A 25,216-nucleotide genomic window follows, 5' to 3' on the forward strand; every position below is an offset into this window, starting at 1 on the left:
GTTATGAAGCAGTGAAAAGAGTGGAGAAATTGCCCGTGGCAACCAATAAGCTTTGAGGTAGCATTTATCAAGAACACAATTTTACGTAGCAGCTGATTGGTTGCCATGGGCAACTTCTCCTCTGGCTCACTTCTCCACTCTTTTCATTGTTTCATTTACCTCTCCCACAGCCTGTAAAGCAGGCATTCCCAATCTCTCTCCTCAAGGCACACTGACAGTCCAGGTTTTTGTGATATCCAAGCTTCAGCGCAGATGGTTAAATCAAAATAACTGAGGTACTTGGTGATGTTGGGTGAAAAGTTAATCACTTTTTGTCTTACAGGATGCAATAAAATCTTCAGAAGCAACTGAGACATTGGCTGATGTGCCCGAGCATGTACTTCGGGGCCTTCCCGAGGAAGTGACGCTGTCTCCCTCTGCTGTTGATAACTTGAGATTGGGTAAGTGACGTATACTGGTGCTGAACTCCGTATTCTATTGTCGGCCATTCTCAGTCGTGGCTCTATTATCGTTTTGGTTGTTTTTTTTGTTGTTTTTTTTTGCAACCAATATTCTAGCCATTCTGTTTTTGTTTTGTATCACATGGTTTCTGAACTTTTTGAAACTGAGGCCCAGATTTATCAAGCCTTAGACAGCGATCAGTAATTGCACAGTGATAAAGTACCAACCAACCAGCTCCTAACTGCCATATTACAGGCTGTGTTTGAAAAATGACAGGAACTGATTGGTTGGTACTTTATCACCGTGCAATTTATCACTCTCCAAGGCTTGATAAATCTGGGCCTTAAATACTTAGCCATATTACTGATGAAGGTGTTTCAGCTCAAAGCTCTTAAATAACTAACTGTATACTACAAAACAACCAGTGTGTGACTGGCTGAAGTCAGGAATAGCTGAGCACTGATTGGCTGGTAATCCCGTTGTGCTGGTTGGGATGGTTTAGTGACTTGTCATATATAGTATAATGTACTGTAGTCAGTTATTGGTTTTAATACAGCAGTAGATACTCCTCAAGAAGTATCTGAGATGATGCATTGTTGTGTTCTCTTACTATACAGAACTACGTGTTAGTAGTGCCTGGCTGTTTATAATAATGTAATGTGGTCATTCAGTCGTCCTATCTATGAGCAGTAATGCATGGATGGCTGCTCAGTTGCTTCCTAAATGACCGGATTGCTACTGTACCCCTCAAACGTCCTTAAAATGCATGAATTCCCAGCAGTTTGTTTTATGTCTATACCATGTTCTAGAGCAGAGGTTCCAAAATTTGTGTGCCGTGGCTCCCTGGGGTGCCTCGGGACACTTACAGGGGTGCCCTGAGTTTGTGGTCCAGGACCAATTCAAATTATTCATGGTCAATATAATAGGAAAAACCAGTGCTGGTGGCTGCCAGTCATAAAATATGTGGCCAAACAGAAGAAAATCTTGTCCCTCACCTCACAACTGACCCTAAGGATGACATATAAACGCGATCTACTTAATGTAATATTTCTTTCTAAATTTCTCAATAAGAAATTTTTGGCCTAGGGGTGCCGTGAAAATGTTTTTTTATATTCTATGGCGTCGTGATTCAAAAAAGTTTGGAAACCACTGTTCTAGAAACTGAATATTGTTTATTGCAATTTCCTTGTTTGCCAAAGATTCTGTGAATGTCGGGATTGTAATTGGCTGAGTAACACACTACTTGTTGAATCTCACTAAATGACCTGATTTGGCTCTGCAGTATTTAAATGGTCTTGGCTCCACTGTACTTAAATGACCAGAATCCAGGCTGTTTTTCGATCTACCTCCTGCTGTCCATCTCCTCATTCTATGACTGTGTCTTTTCCAGTAAGGGGGTCTGTTATTTCTGTGACTGAAGAAAGTATATATTCTCTCTGTCTCTGGAGGTAATTCAGACCCGATCGCTCGCTAGCGTTTTTTGCAGCGCTGCGATCAGGTCTAAACTGCGCATGCTTATGCACCGCAATGCGCAGGTGTGTCGCATGGGTACAAAGCGAATCGCCGCTCAGCAATGGGTTTGTGCGAAGAATCCATTCGCACGGGCGATTGTTAGGTGATTGACAGGAAGTAGCCGTTTGTGGGTGTCAACTGACCGTTTTCTGGAAGTGTTTGGAAAAACGCAGTTATGTCCAAGTGTTTGCAGGGAGGGTCCCTGACGTCAATTCCGGTCCTGGACAGGCTGATGTGATCGCAGCGGCTGAGTAAGTCCTGGGCAGACTGCACAAGATCTGTTGTTCAGCTCTGCTGCACTTGCGTTCGCACACTTACAAAGTGAAAATACACACTCCCCTAAGGTCGGCGACTATCTGTTAGCAGAGCTGAAAAAAAACCCTAGCGAGCGATTAGGTCTGAATTAGGTCCTCTGACTTATAGGAATATGTGTGTGATAGTCGGATGCATGAAATGGCTGTACTGTTCCTTGGAGATCTATAGCTTTATACACAGCCGAATCACATTATTATGACCAGCTCCTACATTTGACGCCTGCAGTGCGTAGCCCATGAAGTACGTCAAGTGTTGTACGCTGGCTTGGTGGGTATATAAGGTGTGCGATAGGCCGTCTGCACACATCACTCGTTGCTGTCATGGGTAAAAGTGGCGATTTATCCGATTTGCAGAAAGGGATGATTATGAGCTTTCGGGCCAAGGGTGGCAGTATTTCTGTGTGTGACCTGACCGCGTGCTGCTGTGGTGAAGGTGTATCATGACTGGACAAATGGCTCCATTGCGAGTAACCAACGTGGAAACTGCAGAGCACCACGTGCCATTGATGTGAGAGGTGAACGTCGGCTAAGAAGGTGCGTCAGGTGCCGACCGACACGCTACAGTGGGGCAGCTCACCGTCACAATGTACCTGGGAGCTACCAGACGTGTATCTAAAACGACAGTCCAGCGAACCCTGCTGCGTATGGGGCTCCGAAGCAAACAGATGGTAACTACACCTAGCTGGTGGCCATAATCATGTGACTTGGCCGTGTATATTAATAGATGATGTGAATTTGTGAACTCGCTAAGGTCTGCGTCCCCTGTACCACAGATATGAATTGGATGCTTGAGAACTGAAATAAAAGTGGTTGAGCTGATAATGGTATGCAGATGTTAATATGATTATTAATTACCTACCACGCATTTTTGCCATCAACAAAGTGACGCTCCTTTCAGCCGACACGGATACTCTGGTGGGGGCAGCCAGCCAGAATGGCTGCAATCACAATGACGACAGCAGAATGTCAACATTAATTATGATGACATAGTTAAAATGTCGACACCTGCAAAATATCATTGACAAACTGCTGACATTATCGTAATGTTGACATTTCAATTAGGTATAGAGCTGAAAAGCACAATGTCCAGATTACATGAGTGTCGACATGATGTGGGTTCTGGATTATGGATAGACACTGTAGATACACAGTTAGTAGGTCGACAAATCAAAAGTTTGACCGGGTAAAAAGGTTGACATGGCAACAGTCAATACACAAATGGTTGACACAAATTTTTTTTGGGGGGTCTTTCACATTTTTTTTTCAACTGTTGCTTAGTTTACCATTCACATGGACTACGGTTGGGAATAGTGTGATGCCTCACAGTGAATTACCCCGTGATTTTCACTAAAGAAGTGTTTATTCACTATAAAAGTACCCCCAGTGTTATAACCACTGAACTATACATTGTACCAGCATGGGAACAGGGAGAAGCGGGCTGGCGCGTGGGGCTAATTCTGCACTCCCCTTCCACGTGCCCGCTTTGAGACAAGCTCGTGGCCCACGCGGGAAAGATCCGGGGACCCCAAGATAGGAGTTAAAAGGAGGAGCAGGGAGCGGCGGTTAAAAAGCCGCTGAGGAGACTGGAGAGAGAAGAGAAGTGCGCAGTGCAGGAGAGTGTCGGGTACCTGACTCCGGTAATCGGCTGTTGGCGACCTCCGGTTCTCTTCGTTTACCCTTGGTGAATGCTGCGTCCCGGCTGCGGTAGTCGGGAACCAGCGGGGAAGCAGCGGCTCGTTGAACGGAGGTACTGAGGTCCGGTGACGTGCGGGAGGCGGAGACCGGGAGGCGGCTTCACTCAATAGCAACACCCCCAGACCAGAAAAGGGTTTGAGGGAGGAGCGGTAGCCGCTGAGTGACACCAGGGACAGCGGAGCAAACGATAGCTGGGATCTACTGATGATCTGCAGGAGAGGTATGATCACATCGTCACTGATAACACATTGAGTCAGCCAGCTGCACCACCTCTCAACTATTAAGAGACAGTATACTGAGTCAGACAGCCGCATAACGTCTATCATCTACTGAGCGACAGCACACTGACTGACTCCGCCAGCCTCCTAACCCCTCTCCGCTATTAAGGGAGACACCCAACCTTCCCCAGGTTAGAGAGAGAAAAAGAGAGGGCCTACACGCCAATTCTGCATAAATGAGTGGCCCGTGCATAAAATATTGCTGCTTAGAATTGATTTACCTCAGCCGACACTTCTTTCCTCCCGTAATATCCTGTCACGTAATTAATTTAGTCGGTTCTCCATTGTCACGTGAGCAGTAAAGACGATTCAAAGAGACTATCGCATGTGGTAATTATCACTGGCAGCACACGCAGGGCAGAAGAGTCCAATTGTCATTGACTCTATCATCTATAATTCTGTCCGGACCAACTGTTAGGAAGGGATAGAAAGTCCAAGTGCGTTCCCTGCTCTCCTCCCGTGATTGAGACGTTAGATATACTTGGCCTTCCACAAGGACTTATTGAGGAAGCTAGTTTACAGTTTTGCCTGGAGCCTTTACTCTTCCCGGAACCTTCTATCTATGGTAGTATAGTCGACACCTACTCTGATTCCCCTACAAACAACTCCCACCATACAGTTTAATACAGTTTCCTTTGTATGCCGTCCACCTAAGGTACCCAACGTGCACCAACGTTCATTCAGTCAGCTGAACTAAGGGAGGGAAAGACGGACAGGGGCGGTTGCGCCGGCGATAAAAAGGGACAGCTATTGCCGAGCAGGGTAGATTACTTTCGCAGAAGCATAAGTAAAGCAGCACTTTGTCACTGTAGCAAGAACCCATTAGTATTACCCAGTATAAAGCATTGTTACAGTTATTATATATGATTATCTAAGAGTTATTAATATTACTAGAGTAAAGTAATAAGTATAACGTTAAGTAGTATTGCATGCGTACATCATTATTGGTAAGACACCAGACTTTCAATTACGATTCCAGTTTAATAAAATAACTTTACTGGTGAACCCTGTTGAAATTATTGACTCTAATAGGTCATAGTTGTCAACTGAGAAAGAATACACCGAGTCTGTAAAGGACTTACCTGTAGAGACATCTGCTCCCCTCTCGTCTGTGGATCACTGAAGAAACCTGTGGAAAAGGTAGCGTTTCTCACCATCACAATAGTAACCTGTGCAAGCACAGTGAGGCACCACTGGGAAGCAAGCGATCCCGCGAGGGTCTCTGTTACTACTACAGGTGATTAAATGTACAAAATAACACCAAGTATTTCCTGTTGACTTTTGTACCTGTCGACCATACGGTCTACCTTTCGAGCCTGTTGACCTATTGACTGTCTAATAACTGTAGATCATCTATACCACACCCACACGATGGATGTTGACATCATGAACTTGTCGACATGTACAGTGTTGACATTGCAACCATAACATTGGGAACTTGGACCATATATAGCACACCCCTGGTTGGGATCCTGCCTTGCAATCCCCACTGTTTGTTCAGTACACGGAGGTCTCCTGAATCTATTGGACACAGTACACAACCTTTGTGGGTACCAGAAGGCAGGAGGCTCCAAGGATGGTAAGAAATTACAGCTTTTTCCTAATTGTAAAACATCGTCCAATCAGAAATGAGTATTTCTAGATTCTATCCCTGCATAAGCGTTTTCTGCACTTATTCCAGGTTCTGGCTACTAGAGATCCCAGGTGAATTGAATAGATATCAGAGGATCCTACATATGGACCCCAGGGGAGTACTTGGGAAGAGAACACAGACGTCTTTAAAATGACTGAACGTGAACTATTGCACTTCCTCTGATGCTGAGGGGGTGCTCTTCTTAAGGTGCATACACACGGTTAGATTTGAGAAACGATGTGGGCGTTACCGATCGATGAGAACGACCAATTGTTGAAACCGGTCCGTGTGTATGACGATGTTCGCGCACCCGCGGGTCACTAGCGTCAGCCTCAGATTTTTTTGTACACGGAAAAAGATCTGAGGCTGTCGCCAGGGATGCCGTGCCACCCCCGCTCCACCCCCCCCCCCCCACCGTCGTTTGTCGCAGCTGGCATCGGCAAGCGTGTATGCACTTGCTGATGCCGGTCCCACCGCTGACGATGTTGAATCGTCACATGTGTACCCAACATAAGTAATTAAAAGGAATATTGGTAATTGATTTTGGGCCCCATGTCAGAGATGTACGCAGCTGCGATCCCGTATGCAGCGGATGTGCGACAATATGCTAGTGCTGTAGCTGCCTGGGAATGGATTCCAATTCCCACCGGCGCCGTCGCATACATCAGCGTCTTCGTACAAATGATCAGCTGCCGTCGCAGATCCAGTGTACAGGATCACAGCTGTAGGCTGAGACACGTCCCAAAAACGGTCGTGACACACCTGCGTTATGGCCGCCACTCCCAGTTACCTCCCCCAAATGCTCCCTGGCTGTCAGTCACTTTGTGAAGAAATCCTCACTGCGGGCGGTTTTGCTATGGTACCTTGGCACGTGCGCAGCAAGACCACGACGCTGGCTGATAATGGCTTCTGCTGGGCAAATATCGCATTGCGTATATCCCTGAATGATGCCCTTTATTGTGTCTTTTGCGATGTGACTGACCGGAAACACCTTTTCAGTCCATGCACAATACAGAATACTTAATTACAGAACCCACACCACTGTACAATCTGAGTCTTTGGATGAAAGGTTCCCATCTGAAGCAGATTATTGTTCCGTTCAGCCATCTACATTTGTTGTGTTTGTGAGGTTGTTACTCCCACATGTCAATTTTTACCAAGTCAGTGGATTAAATTATTATTATTATTAGCTTTAAGGTATTTCCATTTATACAATGTCCATGTCCCGTGGCTGGTGTAAGGTTCTGTTACCCTGGGGGTAATTCCAAGTTGATCGCTGCAGGATTTTTGATAGCAATTGGTCAAAACCATGTGCACTGCAGGGGAGGCAGATATAACATGTGCAGAGAGAGTTAGATTTGGGTGGGTTATTTTATTTCTGTGCAGGGTAAATACTGGCTGCTTTATTTTTACACTGCAAATTAGATTGCAGATTGAACACACCCCACCCAAATCTAACTCTCTCTGCACATGTTATATCTGCCTCCCCTGCAGTGCACATGGTTTTGCCCAATTGCTATCAAAAATCCTGCTGAGATCAACTTGGAATTACCCCCCCTATCCCTTATCTGTTCTTCCCCCTTTCGCCTCATTTGTTTCCCATCCCTCCCCCTTCTTTTTCTCTACCTCATATATAGAAAAACAGTGTTGGCCCATTTTCAACTCCATTTATTTTCTTTTTTTAACTTTTCCTTTTTATGTAGTTTTGTGAACTGTTTAGCTCAATCTTTACCTTTTGGGTACTTTTTGACAAGTGAAATGGATTTTGCATGGTATAATAACCATGATCTCTGTATCTTTTATATAATTATATATATATATATATATATACACTAAGTGATTCATCGCGCCCTACGGGTGCTCTTCACACCGTCGCAAGGGGCTACGCCCCCTTAACCCCTGAACGCCTTTTCGGCATTCAATATTTGTATTATATAGAGAATTACAATTGCACGACGAAAGGGCATCAGATGGTGACGGGGGCTAAGCCCCTTGCGCTGGGGAGGGGGCCGCAGATGGGGGAGCAGTCCAGATGCTCTGCGGTTAGGAGAGGGGCAAGTGCAGCTGTCGCAGATGGGGGAGGGGTTCCGGAGGCATTGCAGGTGGGGAAGGGGGGTTTTCGCGGGTGGGGTAGGGGGTCCGGAGGTGCCGCAGGTGGGGGAGGGGCGGGTGTAGGGGTGCCGTGGATGGGGGAGAGGGTCTGGCAGGCATTGGTAGGTATGAGTGTACAGCAGATATGTGTGTATGGAGGGGGTACATAGGGTAGACAGGTATGTGTGTGGGGGTGTAGATGTGTGTACAGCGGGTATGTATGTGTGTATGGAGGGAGTACATAGAGCAGGTATATACACAGAGTGTGGGCCGGGGAGGGGAGGAGGTGCTGCAGCCGCTGTGTACTGCGGGTCACTTGCTTGTCTCTGTGTCTCCATGCTTCGGCGCCGGCTCCCCGCTCTCATCTCTCAGCTCCCCGCTCTCATCCTCCCTGGGCGGATCCGTCCTCTGCTGCTGCCGCCTCAGACTGCGCCGGCTCCCCGCTCGCATCTCTCAGCTCCCCGCTCTCATCCTCCCTGGGCGGATCCGTCCTCTGCTGCTGCCGCCTCAGACTGCGCCCGCTCCCCGCTCGCATCTCTCGGCTGCCCGCTCACATCCTCCCCGGGCGGATCCATCCTCTGCTGCCGCCGCCTCAGACTCACCGGCTGCCGCCACGTCAGACAGCTGCGGCCCGTTACCCGTCCTCCTCCTTCAGTCAATCACACAGTGCCAAGTTGACTGCCGCCACGCCCCACCGACAGGTGATTGGCAAACCGCTCCGAGGGATCACAACCTCTATTCAGACACTCCGCCAATCACACGACTGGGGTCATACCTAGATGCCTCCTTATTAGCCCAGATCTGTGACTCTGACTCCGCCCAGCATTGTGACTCCGCCCAGCGTTAGCAAATGAGTCACAAAGTCACAGAACTGGGCTAATATATAGAAGATTATATGTATGTGTGTACAATACTATGCAAAAAAGTATTAGGGAGGTGTGGGAAAATGTTGCAGAGTAAGAATGCTTTCAAAAATAGAAGTGTTTTAGTTGTTTATATTTTATCAATTAACAAAATGCAAAGTGAATGAACAGACGAGAAATCTAAATCAAATCAATATTTGGTGGAACCACCATTTGCTTTCAAACCAGCATCAGTTCTTCTAGGTACACTTGCACAAAGTCAGGGATTTTGTAGGATTATAGGCCCTCATTCCGAGTTGATTGCACCAAGCAACTTTTTGCTACTGGTGCAATCAACTAATCTCCGCCTATGGGGAGAGTGTATTTTAGCAGGGCTGCGAACGCTTGTGCAGCCCTGCTATGCTAAAAAAAAAAGTTTCACACAAAACAAGACTAACCCTATACCTACTTACCCTGTGCGACGGATCCGACGATGCAGGTCCCGGCTTTGACGTCAGACATCAGCCCTCCGTTCGCCTGAACACTCCTGCGTTTTTCTTACCACTCCCCGGAAACTGTGATTATCCGCCCCGGGATACCTCCCACCTGTCTATCTTCTTGTGATCGCCGCTGCGATCACATTTGTCGTTGGTGACGTTGTTGCCCGGCAGCGTGTGCAATGCGTCCGCTGAGCATGCGCATTTCCGACCAGTTTGCACCGCAGCGGAGAACCGCTGCGTGCGAACGGGTCAGAATGACCCCCATTGTCAGGTGTAGGATCAACCAATCATACAAAACAGGTGATAATGATCATCATTTTCATATGTAGGTTGAAACACTGTCATAAACAGATAAAGCTGTGTAGGAGGCTTAAAACTGGGTGAGAAACAGCCAAACTGCTACAAAGGTGAGGTCGTGGAAATCTGTTTTACGTCACAGGTCATACACCATGGCAAGACTGAGCACAGCAACAACACTATATATTTCAAGAAATGCAGCCCCAACACTGGCACTCCTTGTGCTGTAATAAATAATTCTACCAAATATGGATGGAAATAAATATTCACACTCTAAGCGTGCATTAATCCACCTCAGCTGCACGTAATTAAGGGTTTAGTTACAACCCCTATTAGGCTGACAGAAAAGACAATAAATAAGTGATTACTGCACTTGTGGATGCTTATTACCTATTTCTCTATCGTCCTAAGTGGATGCTGGGGTTCCTGAAAGGACCATGGGGAATAGCGGCTCCGCAGGAGACAGGGCACAAAAAAGTAAAGCTTTACTAGGTCAGGTGGTGTGCACTGGCTCCTCCCCCTATGACCCTCCTCCAGACTCCAGTTAGATTTTGTGCCCGAACGAGAAGGGTGCAATCTAGGTGGCTCTCCTAAAGAGCTGCTTAGAGAAAGTTTAGTTTAGGTTTTTTTCTTTACAGTGAGTCCTGCTGGCAACAGGATCACTGCAACGTGGGACTTAGGGGGAAAGTAGTAAACTCACCTGCATGCAGAGTGGATTTGCTGCTTGGCTACTGGACACCATTAGCTCCAGAGGGATCGAACACAGGCCCAGCCGTGGAGTCCGGTCCCGGAGCCGCGCCGCCGACCCCCTTGCAGATGCTGAAGCGTGAAGAGGTCCGGAAACCGGCGGCTGAAGACTCCTCAGTCTTCATAAGGTAGCGCACAGCACTGCAGCTGTGCGCCATTTTCCTCTCAGCACACTTCACTGGGCAGTCACTGAGGGTGCAGAGCGCTGGGGGGGGGCGCTCTGAGAGGCAAATATAAACCTTATACAAGGCTAAAAATACCTCACATATAGCCCATAGGGGCTATATGGAGATATTTAACCCCTGCCTGACTGGAAAAATAGCGGGAGAAGAACCCGCCGAAAAAGGGGCGGGGCCTATCTCCTCAGCACACGGCGCCATTTTCTGTCACAGCTCCGCTGGTCAGAACGGCTCCCAGGTCTCTCCCCTGCACTGCACTACAGAAACAGGGTATAACAGAGAGGGGGGGCACATTAATGGCTATATATATATATATTAAAGCAGCTATAAGGGAGCACTTAATATAAGGATATCCCTTGTATATATAGCGCTTTGTGGTGTGTGCTGGCAGACTCTCCCTCTGTCTCCCCAAAAGGGCTAGTGGGTCCTGTCTTCATTAGAGCATTCCCTGTGCGTTTGCGGTGTGTGTCGGTACGTGGTGTCGACATGTATGAGGACGATATTGGTGTGGAGGCGGAGCAATTGCCAAATATGCAGATGTCACCCCCCAGGGGGTCGACACCAGAATGGATGCCTTTATTTGTGGAATTACGTGATGGTTTATCTTCCCTCAAACAGTCAGTTGAGGACATGAGGCGGCCGGACAATCAATTAATGCCTGTCCAGGCGCCTCAAACACCGTCAGGGGCTGTAAAACGCCCTTTGCCTCAGTCGGTCGACACAGACCCAGACACGGGCACTGATTCCAGTGACGACGGTAGAAATTCAAACGTATTTTCCAGTAGGGCCACACGTTATATGATTTTGGCAATGAAGGAGACGTTACATTTAGCTGATACTACAGATACCGTAAAACAGGGTATTATGTATGGTGTGAAAAAACTACAAACAGTTTTTCCTGAATCAGAAGAATTAAATGACGTGTGTGATGAAGCGTGGGTTGCTCCTGATAAAAAGTTGATAATTTCAAAAAAGTTATTGGCATTATACCCTTTCCCGCCAGAGGTTAGGGCGCGCTGGGAAACACCCCCTAAGGTGGACAAGGCGCTCACACGCTTATCCAAACAAGTGGCGTTACCCTCTCCTGAGACGGCCGCACTTAAGGATCCATCAGATAGAAAGATGGAAGTTATTCAAAAGAATATATACACACATGCAGGTGTTATACTACGACCAGCTATAGCAACTGCCTGGATGTGCAGTGCTGGAGTAGTTTGGTCAGAATCCCTGATTGAAAATATTGATACCCTAGATAGGGACAATGTTTTACTGTCGTTAGAACAAATAAAGGATGCATTTATCTATATGCGTGATGCACAGAGGGATATTTGCACACTGGCATCTCGGGTGAGTGCTATGTCCATTTCAGCCAGAAGAGCCTTATGGACACGACAGTGGACAGGCGATGCGGATTCAAAACGTCACATGGAGGTTTTGCCGTATAAAGGGGAGGAGTTATTTGGAGTTGGTCTATCAGACTTGGTGGCCACGGCTACTGCCGGGAAATCCACTTTTTTACCTCAAGTCACTCCCCAACAGAGAAAGGCACCGACCTTTCAACCGCAGCCTTTTCGCTCCTACAAAAATAAGAGAGCAAAGGGCTTGTCGTACCTGCCACGAGGCAGAGGAAGAGGGAAGAGACACCAACAGGCAGCTCCTTCCCAGGAACAGAAGCCCTCCCCGGCTCCTGCAAAAACCTCAGCATGACGCTGGGGCCTCTCAAGCGGACTCGGGGACAGTGGGGGGCCGTCTCAAAAATTACAGCGCGCAGTGGGCTCACTCGCAGGTAGACCCCTGGATCCTGCAGATAATATCTCAGGGGTACAGGTTGGAATTAGAGACGGATCCTCCTCATCGTTTCCTGAAGTCTGCCTTACCAACCGTCTCTTCCGAAAGGGAGAGGGTGTTGGAAGCCATTCACAAGCTGTACGCTCAGCAGGTGATAGTCAAAGTACCCCTATTACAACAAGGAAAGGGGTATTATTCCACTCTATTTGTGGTACCGAAGCCGGATGGCTCGGTAAGGCCTATTCTAAATCTGAAGTCCTTGAACCTCTACATAAAAAAGTTCAAGTTCAAGATGGAGTCACTCAGAGCAGTGATAGCGAACCTGGAAGAAGGGGACTTTATGGTATCCTTGGACATCAAGGATGCGTATCTACACGTTCCGATTTACCCCGCACACCAGGGGTACCTCAGGTTCATTGTTCAAAACTGTCACTATCAGTTTCAGACGCTGCCGTTCGGATTGTCCACGGCGCCTCGGGTCTTTACCAAGGTAATGGCCGAGATGATGATTCTTCTTCGAAGAAAAGGCGTATTAGTTATCCCATACTTGGACGATCTCCTAATAAGGGCAAGGTCCAGAGAACAGCTGGAGACAGCTTTAGCACTATCTCAAGAGGTGCTAAGACAACACGGGTGGATTCTGAATATTCCAAAATCCCATTTAATCCCGACAACTCGTCTGCTGTTCCTAGGAATGATTCTGGACACGGTTCAGAAAAAGGTTTTCCTTCCAGAGGAAAAAGCCAAGGAGTTATCCGATCTGGTCAGGAACCTCCTAAAACCAGGAAAAGTGTCAGTACAAAGGGATCTGTTGGACAAATGGTCAGGGTCGCATCTGCAGATGCACCTGCAAATAACCCTGTCACCAAAGACAAGGGTGTCACTTCTGTGGTGGTTGCAGAAGGCTCACCTATTAGAAGGCCGCAGATTCGGCATTCAGGATTGGATCCTGGTGACCACGGACGCCAGCCTGAGAGGCTGGGGAGCAGTCACACAAGGAAGAAACTTCCAGGGAGTATGGACGAGTCTGGAAAAGTCTCTTCACATAAACATTCTGGAACTAAGAGCAATCTACAATGCTCTAAGCCAGGCGGAACTTCTCCTGCAAGGAAAGCCGGTGTTGATTCAGTCGGACAACATCACGGCGGTCGCCCATGTAAACAGGCAGGGCGGCACAAGAAGCAGGAGTGCAATGGCAGAAGCTGCCAAGATTCTTCGCTGGGCGGAGAATCACGTGATAGCACTGTCAGCAGTGTTCATCCCGGGCGTGGACAACTGGGAAGCAGACTTCCTCAGCAGACACGATCTTCATCCGGGAGAGTGGGGTCTACATCCAGAAGTCTTCAACATGTTAATAGACCGTTGGGAAAGACCAATTGTAGACATGATGGCGTCTCGCCTCAACAAGAAACTGGACAAATATTGCGCCAGGTCAAGAGATCCACAGGCAATAGCTGTGGACGCACTGGTAACTCCTTGGGTGTACCAGTCAGTGTATGTGTTTCCTCCTCTGCCGCTCATACCAAAGGTATTGAAGATCATACGGCAAAGAAGAGTAAGAACAATACTAGTGGTTCCGGATTGGCCGAGAAGGACTTGGTATCCGGAACTTCAAGAGATGCTCACGGACGAACCGTGGCCTCTACCTCTGAGAAGGGACCTGCTACAGCAGGGTCCCTGTCTTTTTCAAGACTTACCGCGGCTGCGTTTGACGGCATGGCGGTTGAACGCCAGATCCTAAAAGGGAAAGGCATTCCAGAAGAAGTCATTCCTACCTTGATTAAGGCACGGAAGGAAGTCACCGTGAAACATTATCACCGCATTTGGCGAAAATATGTAGCGTGGTGCGAGGATCGGAGGGTTCCGACGGAGGAATTCCAACTGGGTCGTTTCCTACATTTCCTGCAATCAGGATTATCTATGGGTCTCAAATTGGGATCCATTAAGGTTCAAATTTCGGCCCTGTCAATATTCTTCCAAAAAGAATTGGCCTCTGTCCCTGAGGTCCAGACTTTTGTCAAGGGAGTACTGCATATACAGCCTCCTGTGGTGCCTCCGGTGGCACCGTGGGATCTAAATGTAGTTTTAGATTTCCTCAAATCCCATTGGTTTGAACCATTGAAAAAGGTGGATTTGAAATATCTCACATTGAAAGTGACTATGTTACTAGCCCTGGCCTCTGCCAGGAGAGTATCTGAATTGGCGGCTTTATCTTATAAAAGTCCTTATCTAATCTTCCATTCGGATAGGGCAGAACTGCGGACTCGTCCGCATTTTCTCCCTAAAGTGGTATCAGCATTTCATCTGAACCAACCTATTGTGGTGCCTGCGGCCACTAGCGACTTGGAGGACTCCAAGTTGTTGGACGTTGTCAGAGCCTTAAAAATATACATTGCAAGGACGGCTGGAGTCAGAAAATCTGACTCGCTGTTTATATTGTATGCACCCAACAAGTTGGGCGCACCTGCTTCTAAGCAGTCGATTGCTCGTTGGATTTGTAACACAATTCAACTTGCACATTCTGTGGCAGGCCTGCCACAGCCTAAAACTGTAAAAGCCCACTCCACAAGGAAGGTGGGCTCATCTTGGGCGGCTGCCCGAGGGGTCTCGGCATTACAACTCTGCCGAGCAGCTACGTGGTCGGGGGAGAACACGTTTGTAAAATTTTACAAATTTGATACCTTGGCAAAGGAGGACCTGGAGTTCTCTCATTCGGTGCTGCAGAGTCATCCGCACTCTCCCGCCCGTTTGGGAGCTTTGGTATAATCCCCATGGTCCTTTCAGGAACCCCAGCATCCACTTAGGACGATAGAGAAAATAAGAATTTACTTACCGATAATTCTATTTCTCGGAGTCCGTAGTGGATGCTGGGCGCCCATCCCAAGTGCGGATTATCTGCAATACTTGTACATAGTTATTGTTAACTAATTCGGGTTATTGTTAAGGAGCCATCTTTAAGAGGCCCTTTCTGTTGTCATACTGTTAACTGGGTTTAGATCACAAGTTGTACGGTGTGATTGGTGTGGCTGGTATGAGTCTTACCCGGGATTCAAAATGCCTCCCTTATTGTGTATGCTCGTCCGGGCACAGTACCTAACTGGAGTCTGGAGGAGGGTCATAGGGGGAGGAGCCAGTGCACACCACCTGACCTAGTAAAGCTTTACTTTTTTGTGCCCTGTCTCCTGCGGAGCCGCTATTCCCCATGGTCCTTTCAGGAACCCCAGCATCCACTACGGACTCCGAGAAATAGAATTATCGGTAAGTAAATTCTTATTATCACATCAAAAAAATAAATTATATATATATATATATATATATATATATATATATGTATGTATGTATGTATTGAATGAAAAGCCTCTATAATACTGTATGAACTAGCTCCAACATTTTTATAACACTTTTAAGTCCACTAACATTCATTACATCCAGTGATCATTCCTTAACAGGAAGTGACGTCATAATTAGAACTCCTAATACTGACAGGTATAAAAAGCAGTCTCCCTCATTTGACACTTACCCCTTGATGAAGTCAGACTGACGAAACGCGTTGGAAACTCCAGTCTTGACTCTCCGTATTAAGATAAGCTACTTTCTCTGACGTCCTAGTGGATGCTGGGAACTCCGAAAGGACCATGGGGAATAGCGGCTCCGCAGGAGACTGGGCACAACTAAAGAAAGCTTTTAGGTCACCTGGTGTGCACTGGCTCCTCCCACTATGACCCTCCTCCAAGCCTCAGTTAGATTTTGTGCCCGGCCGAGGTTGGATGCACACTAGGGGCTCTCCTGAGCTTCTAGAAAGAAAGTATATAATTAGGTTTTTTATTTTACAGTGAGACCTGCTGGCAACAGGCTCACTGCAGCGAGGGACTAAGGGGAGAAGAAGCGAACCTACCTGCTTGCAGCTAGCTTGGGCTTCTTAGGCTACTGGACACCATTAGCTCCAGAGGGATCGACCGCATGGAACTGGCCTTGGTGTTCGGTCCCGGAGCCGCGCCGCCGTCCCCCTTACAGAGCCAGAAGCAAGAAGAGGTCCGGAAAATCGGCGGCAGAAGACATCAGTCTTCACCAAGGTAGCGCACAGCACTGCAGCTGTGCGCCATTGCTCCTCATACACACTTCACACTCCGGTCACTGAGGGTGCAGGGCGCTAGGGGGGAGCGCCCTGAGCAGCAATAAAAACACCTTGGCTGGCAAAAATACCACAATATATAGCCCTAGAGGCTATATATATGATAATTACCCCTGCCAGAATCCATAAAAAAGCGGGAGAATAGTCTGCGAAAAAGGGGCGGAGCTATCTCCTTCAGCACACTGGCGCCATTTCTCCCTCACAGCTCCGCTGGAAGGAAGCTTCCTGGCTCTCCCCTGCAGTCTACACTACAGAAAAGGGTAAAAAAAAGAGGGGGGGCACTAAATTTAGGCGCAGTATATATAACAGCAGCTATAGGGGACATAATTCAGTTAGTCCCTGCATTATATAGCGCTCTGGTGTGTGCTGGCATACTCTCACTCTGTCTCCCCAAAGGGCTTTGGTGGGTCCTGTCCTCTGTTAGAGCATTCCCTGTGTGTGTGCGGTGTGTCGGTACGGCTGTGTCGACATGTTTGATGAGGATAATGATGTGGGGGCGGAGCAGATGCCTATAGAAGGGATGTCACCCACTGCGGGGCAGACACCTGAGTGGATGGACTTATGGAAGGAATTGCGTGCACGTGTCGACTCCTTACACAAAAAAATTGACGACATGCCAAATGCGGGACAGCCGGCTTCTCAGCTCGTGCCTGTCCAGGCGTCTCAAAGGCCATCGGGGGCTCTAAAATGCCCGCTACCTCAGATGGCAGATGCAGATGTCGACACGGATACTGACACCAGTGTCGACGACGATGAGTCTAGTCTAATGTCCACTAAGGCCATTCGTTGCATGATTGAAGCAATGAAAGAGGTGTTACAAATTTCTGATATAAACCCAGGTACCACTAAAAAGGGTATTATGTTTGGGGAGAAAAAACTACCTGTAGTTTTTCCCCCATCAGAAGAATTAAATGAAGTGTGTGAAGAAGCGTGGGCTTTCCCTGATAAAAGATTGGTAATCTCTAAGAAGTTACTAATGGCGTTCCCTTTCCCGCCAGAGGATAGGTCACGTTGGGAGACACCCCCTAGGGTGGATAAAGCGCTCACACGTTTGTCTAAAAAGGTGGCACTACCGTCTCCGGATACGGCCGCCCTCAAGGAACCTGCTGATAGAAAGCAGGAGGCGATCCTGAAGTCTGTATATACACACTCAGGCATTATACTTAGACCAGCTATTGCGTCAGCATGGATGTGCAGTGCTGCCGCTGCGTGGTCAGATTCCCTGTCAGAAAATATTGACACCCTAGACAGGGACACTATTCTGCTAACCATAGAGCATATAAAAGACTCAGTCTTATACATGAGAGATGCACAGAGGGAGATCTGCCGGCTGGCATCTAAAATAAGTGCATTGTCCATTTCTGCTAGGAGAGGCTTATGGACTCGCCAGTGGACAGGGGATGCAGATTAAAAAAGGCACATGGAAGTTTTGCCTTATAGGGGTGAGGAGTTATTCGGGGATGGTCTCTTGGACCTAGTTTCCACAGCAACTGCTGGGAAGTCAGCATTTTTACCCCATGTTCCCTCACAGCCTAAAAAGGCGCCGTTTTATCAGGTACAGTCCTTTCGGACTCAGAAAAACAGGCGTGGAAAAGGCGGGTCCTTTCTGTCCAGAGGCAGAGGTAGGGGAAAAAGGCTGCAACAAACAGCAGGTTCCCAGGAGCAAAAGTCCTCCCCCGCTTCTTCCAAGTCCGCCGCATAACGGTGGGGCTCCACAGGTGGAGCCAGGTACGGTGGGGGGCCGCCTCAAAAATTTCAGCGATCAGTGGGCTCGCTCACAGGTGGATCCCTGGATCCTGCAAATAGTATCTCAAGGGTACAAACTGGAATTCGAGGCGTCTCCACCCCACCGGTTCCTAAAATCTGCCTTGCCGACAACTCCCTCAGGCAGGGAGGCTGTGCTAGAGGCAATTCACAAGCTGTATTCCCAGCAGGTGATAGTCAAGGTGCCCCTACTTCAACAAGGACGGGGTTACTATTCCACACTGTTTGTGGTACCGAAACCGGACGGTTCGGTGAGACCCATTTTAAATTTTAAATCCTTGAACACATACATAAAAAAATTCAAGTTCAAGATGGAATCGCTCAGGGCGGTTATTGCAAGCCTGGACGAGGGGGATTACATGGTATCCCTGGACATCAAGGATGCTTACCTGCATGTCCCCATTTACTATCCTCACCAGGAGTACCTCAGATTTGTGGTACAGGATTGCCATTACCAATTCCAGACGCTGCCATTTGGACTCTCCACGGCACCGAGGGGGTTTACCAAGGTAATGGCGGAAATGATGATACTCCTTCGAAGAAAGGGAGTTTTAATTATCCCGTACTTGGACGATCTCCTAATAAAGGCGAGGTCCAAGGAGCAGTTGTTGGTGGGAGTAGCACTATCTCAGGAGGTGCTACACCAGCACGGTTGGATTCTGAATATTCCAAAATCACAGCTGGTTCCGACGACACGTTTACTGTTCCTGGGTATGATTCTGGATACAGTCCAGAAAAAAGTGTTTCTCCCGGAGGAGAAAGCCAAGGAGCTGTCATCTCTAGTCAGAGACCTTCTGAAACCGAAACAGGTATCTGTGCATCACTGCACGCGGGTCCTGGGAAAGATGGTGGCTTCTTACGAAGCAATTCCGTTCGGCAGGTTCCATGCCAGAATCTTTCAGTGGGACCTGTTGGACCAATGGTCCGGATCGCATCTTCAGATGCATCGCCTAATAACCCTGTCTCCAAGAACCAGGGTGTCTCTGCTGTGGTGGCTGCAGAGTGCTCATCTTCTAGAGGGCCGCAGATTCGGCATACAGGACTGGGTCCTGGTGACCACGGATGCCAGCCTTCGAGGCTGGGGGGCAGTCACACAGGGAAGAAACTTCCAAGGACTATGGTCGAGTCAGGAGACTTCCCTACACATAAATATTCTGGAACTAAGGGCCATTTACAATGCCCTAAGTCAGGCAAAATCCCTGCTTCTACACCAGCCGGTACTGATCCAGTCAGACAACATCACGGCAGTCGCCCATGTAAATCGACAGGGCGGCACAAGAAGCAGGATGGCAATGGCAGAAGCCACAAGGATTCTCCGATGGGCGGAAAATCACGTATTAGCACTGTCAGCAGTGTTCATTCCGGGAGTGGACAACTGGGAAGCAGACTTTCTCAGCAGGCACGACCTCCACCTGGGAGAGTGGGGACTTCATCCAGAAGTCTTCGCGCTGATTGTAAATCGATGGGAACGGCCACAGGTGGACATGATGGCGTCCCGCCTAAACAAAAAACTAGAGAGATATTGCGCCAGGTCAAGGGACCCTCAGGCGATAGCTGTGGACGCTCTAGTGACACCGTGGGTGTACCAGTCAGTTTATGTGTTCCCTCCTCTGCCTCTCATACCGAGGGTACTGAGAATAATAAGAAAACGAGGAGTAAGAACAATACTCGTGGTTCCGGATTGGCCAAGACGAGCGTGGTACCCGGAACTTCAAGAGATGATCTCAGAGGACCCATGGCCTCTGCCGCTCAGACAGGACCTGCTGCAGCAGGGGCCCTGTCTGTTCCAAGACTTACCGCGGCTGCGTTTGACGGCATGGCGGTTGAACGCCGGATCCTGAAGGAAAAGGGCATTCCGGAGGAAGTCATTCCTACGCTGATTAAAGCCAGGAAAGATGTGACTGTACAGCATTATCACCGCATATGGCGGAAATATGTTGCTTGGTGTGAGGCCAAAAAGGCCCCAACAGAGGAATTTCAACTAGGTCGATTTCTGCATTTCCTACAAGCAGGAGTGACTATGGGCCTGAAATTAGGCTCCATTAAGGTACAGATCTCGGCTCTGTCGATTTTCTTCCAGAAAGAACTAGCTTCACTACCTGAAGTTCAGACGTTTGTGAAAGGACTGTTGCATATTCAGCCCCCGTTTGTGCCTCCAGTGGCACCTTGGGATCTCAACGTGGTGTTGAGTTTCTTAAAATCACATTGGTTTGAGCCACTTAAAACCGTGGATCTAAAATATCTCACGCGGAAAGTGGTCATGTTATTGACCTTGGCTTCGGCCAGGCGTGTATCAGAATTGGCGGCTTTGTCATATAAAAGTCCTTATCGAGCTGCTACTTGGTCAGGGGCAAACACGTTTGCAAAATTCTACAAATTTGATACCCTGACTGAGGAGGACCTTGAGTTCTCTCATTCGGTGCTGCAGAGTCATCCGCACTCTCCCGCCCGTTTGGGAGCTTTGGTATAATCCCCATGGTCCTTTCGGAGTTCCCAGCATCCACTAGGACGTCAGAGAAAATAAGATTTTACTCACCGGTAAATCTATTTCTCGTAGTCCGTAGTGGATGCTTGGCGCCCGTCCCAAGTGCGGATTGTCTGCAATACTTGTACATAGTTATTGTTAACTAAAGGGTTATTGTTGAGCCATCTGTTGAGAGGCTCAGTTGTTTTCATACTGTTAACTGGGTATAGTATCACGAGTTATACGGTGTGATTGGTGTGGCTGGTAGGAGTCTTACCCGGGATTCAAAATCCTTCCTTATTATGTCAGCTCGTCCGGGCACAGTGTCCTAACTGAGGCTTGGAGGAGGGTCATAGTGGGAGGAGCCAGTGCACACCAGGTGACCTAAAAGCTTTCTTTAGTTGTGCCCAGTCTCCTGCGGAGCCGCTATTCCCCATGGTCCTTTCGGAGTTCCCAGCATCCACTACGGACTACGAGAAATAGATTTACCGGTGAGTAAAATCTTATTTTTTACTTTCTATAGTACATTTTATAGTTTTAACTTGTACTCTATTTTCATATTCAATTTTTTGTTGATGCTACAGCTTTTTTACGAAAAAAAAGCTCCCCGTTTTGTGTTTTATGTAGGTACACACATTTTTATTAGTCTTTTTAAGTACTTTTAGGTCATTCACATAGTCCCACTGTACATATTTATGTGATATTATGTATATTCATTGAAGATGTGCTGTTTTTTAAACATATATATATATATATATATATATATATATATATATATATGTCCTTTTTTGAAAATAAATTTGTTATAAAACTCTTTTTTTAACCACAAAAATCCTTTTTGCTCTGCCCACATATACATATTTTTTAGAGTCTTCAAAAAAAACCTTATATTTCAAAACGCCATTGGTCGCCGAAACCCTAGTATCTTATGTTCTATCCTAAAAATCTTAGAGCATCTTACCAGTGCTAAAACTCTAGGGATTGGCTGATGCCCTTTATTAGGGAGTGTTTATTTGTCGAATCTTGACTTTGATTTAGGGTTTTTCACCACCACATGTGGCGCTATACTTTTATTATATATATCTCCTATATAATAGCCCAGATCTGTGACTTTGTGACTCATTTGCTAACGCTGGGCGGAGTCACAACACTGGGCGGAGTTAGTCAAATGAGTCACAGATCTGGCCAAATCTATAGTAGACTAGGAGCAGAAGCAGATAGTATGGGCATGGCACAGGCAGGGGTGCATACCTCCCAGCTTTCTTCAGGCAGAAGGAGGGACACACACTCGGCGAAAAAGGGTGTGTGGCTTCACGGGAGGGCCCCCGTTTTCGTCAGTGAGGGGGCATGCCCAGCGCTCTGTGAGCTGCTGGCATGCCCCCAGGGTCTGATTGAGTCCGGGGGGCCCAGGGCACTTGAGACAGGGGAGCCCTATCTCATTGCTGTGCCTGCTGTGGGGTTGGGGGCGTGGCCTAATCGCGGGTCGCGAGGCCACGCCCCCTTATGTAAATTCCGATATATATTTTTTTAATGGAATTTTGGCCCCTCAGCTTGGGCTAAATCCAGAGGAGGTGGTCACTCCCCCCTACACACCCGCACAGGCAGAAGAAAGCAGGGAGACTGCTGCCTCCCTGCAACACCACAGACCTGCCAATACGCAGCAGCGTGTGCTGACTGTAGCACAATGCTGCCGCTGTTGCTGGCAGGACGGGGGAGCTTCTGAGCTGGGACAGAGCTACTCAAGCTGGGGGGCCCCCTAAAACTGTGGGGCCAACAGTACGTACCCCCTACCCCCCCCCCCCTTAATCCGGCTCTGCTGCTGGAACCCCCCCTTAATCCGTACCCCCTGATGCCCACTCTACCTCTGTCTCCAGTATTCACCGCTGCACTGCTAAGCAGAACAGCGAGTACAGGAGCTTTCCAACTGCCCCCCCCCCCACCGCGGGACACTGCGACCCGAGGATGGGACAGCGGGACAGACCCCAAAAAATGGGACTGTCCCGCGAAAATCGGGACAGTTGGGAGGTATGGGGGTGTGTGAGGGGGTATGCCGTACAGACAGATGGGCACCGGCTCACTGTGCTTGACCCCCCACATCAGCATACTCAGCAGGGTCTCTCTGGCGCGGAGGAGCGTCACTTTCTGGCACACTCCACGCTTCATAGCTGCAGTTTTGTGGGGCACCTGCCGCTGTGCAGGTTCCGTACTGCCTCTGTTATCTCCAGCCCCGACAACCCCACCACTAGCTGCAGCGTTGCCACCCGCAGTGAGGTGCGCCCAGCTTCTTCACACACTTTAGCCGGCGGGTAGCGCTGCAGAGGTCCGCGCCGCGTGCATGCTATGACTCCCTCCAGCCGCAGCGTCTCCTGGGGGCTAACCAGTCACTCCCAGTCTCCCCTTACCACAGTGCCCGGCAGCTGCGCGAGGTCTGCGGTGTGTGACTGAGGAGGGGGGGAGGGATGTGGACGGGCAGAGGAAGCAGGACTCCAGCCTAAGTGAGTCAGCCATGCCAAGTCTCCACCAGCAGCAGATCCCAACAGGTTGGAGTGGAACAGCAGCAGCCAGCAGCAGTGACTCCGGTAAGACACATCTGTCTGCCACCACTGTTTTGTCCCTATTACCAATCTCTACCATGCCCTGTGTTCTGTCATGTCCCTGTCACCACTGGCCTTGCCCTGTCACCCTTATCCTGGCCCTTTCACCCTTATCCTGGCCCTGTGACCCTTATGCTGGCCCTGTTACCCCTATCCTGGCCCTGTCGCCCCTATCCTGGCCCTGTCGCCCCTGTGCTTGCCCTGTCAACCCTATACTGGCCCTGTCACCCCTGTCCTGGTCCTGCCGCCCCTACCCTGGCCCTGTCCTGTCCCTGTCATTTCTGTCCTGGCCCCGTCGCCCCTGTCCTGGCCCCGTCACCCCTTTACCGACCCTGTTACCCCTGTCCTGGCCCCGTTACCCCTGTTCTGACCCTGTCACCCCTGTCCTGGCCCTGTCACTGCATACCCTCCAACTACCTTTTTGGCAGTTACAGTACCCGCAGCGCCTCCAGACCCCTCCCCAATGCAACACACCTCCGCACCTTCCCCTCCACCACATGCGGCACTCTGCCCCTCCCCCACACACTGTGCCTCCAGACCCCCTACACTACCCGCGGCTCCCACTCTTCTGCCCCTTCACCACCCACAGCACCTCCTGACCCCCTCCACCATCCACCCCCCATATATGTCTCCCCCACACCTGCCCCCCTCCACCCGCAGCATCTGCAGACACCCTCCTCCATCCGTGGTCCCCCCCTCACCCACCCCTCCCCCACCCATGGCACCCCCGCACCTGCCCCTCCACCACCTGCAGGACCTCCGGACCTCCTTCCCCATCCGCCGTACCACCCGTACCTGCCCCTCCCCTACCCACGGCGCCTGCGGACCCCTACCCCACCCCCCGCCCCTTTCCATCCCACAGCACCTCCGGAACCCTTCACCCATCCGCAACATCCCCACACCTGCCCCGCTCCCACCCGTGGCACCCCTGCCCCTCCCCCACCTGCAGTGCCTCCGGACCCCTCCCCCATCTGCAGCCCCCACTCCTCTGCCCCTCCCCCACCCGCAGCACCTCCCGACCCTTCCCCATCCGGGCCCCCCCCACTTCCACCCCCTCCACCCGCAGCATCTACAGACACCCTCCCCCATCCGCAGTCCCCCCCGCACCCGCTACATTCTGTACGCCCTGCAGGTGCTGTTCACGCCGTCGCAAGGGGCTGCGCCTCCTTCACCATCGCACGCCCTTTCATTGTTCAATATTTAACCACTAACAAAGGAATGCAGGTAATACTCCATATAATACAAATATTGAACCCCAGAAAGGCATGCAAGGGTTAAGGGGGCGTAGCCCCTTGCGACGGTGTGAAGAGCGCCCGTAGGGCGCGATGAAGCACCTAGTATTATATAATTACGGTCCTTACAAATATTAGTTCTTAATATTTACTCATTTCTGAGGACCAATGGTTACACAACCTAATATATATATATATATGTGTGTGTGTGTATTTTAGAGATGAGCGGGTTCGGTTTTGCTCTGATTTATCCGAATCTCCTTATTGGCTCACGGTCGTCACGTGTTTTGATTAGCAAATAAGAAAAATCCAGCAAAAAAGAACTTGCGATAATTCTGGCGTTAAGAGTAAATCAGAACCCGCTTATCTCTAGTGTATATATGTGTGTGTGAGTGCTTGTGTATGTATGTGTATATATATATATATATATATATATATATATATATATATACACACACACACACACACACACCAAATTCAACCTTATTTCTGCACTAATATGGCAGCCCTCCAATTCAATCCCCCTGTTAGTAAGGATCAAACAGAACTACACCTCCAAAAAATGAATCAGAGGGCGCTCTATACCACTTAATTATGGACCAAATACATATAGCGTTTTGATATTTTATTAAAAGCAAATCATTGCCTTAAAATAGACAGAGGTAACCCTAATGCAATTACAAATCACACAATGTATCAAATGATGAGTAATA

The 25,216-nt window shown here is 48.8% G+C and overlaps 1 protein-coding gene across 3 annotated transcripts in view; it reads left to right on the forward strand.

Annotated features, from left to right (window-relative positions):
• The window catches only part of PRDM2 (PR/SET domain 2), a 282,691-nt gene that overhangs the window by 65,951 nt on the left and 191,524 nt on the right, over window positions 1-25,216 (forward strand). For all 3 annotated transcript variants that reach the window (XM_063943520.1, XM_063943519.1, XM_063943521.1), the window contains one exon: window positions 323-440. In XM_063943520.1, the coding sequence (XP_063799590.1) occupies window positions 323-440 (118 nt within the window). The remainder of the gene's footprint in view (window positions 1-322; window positions 441-25,216) is intronic.

This window comes from Pseudophryne corroboree, chromosome 10 (assembly GCF_028390025.1).
Source record: "Pseudophryne corroboree isolate aPseCor3 chromosome 10, aPseCor3.hap2, whole genome shotgun sequence".
Lineage (NCBI taxonomy): Eukaryota > Metazoa > Chordata > Amphibia > Anura > Myobatrachidae > Pseudophryne > Pseudophryne corroboree.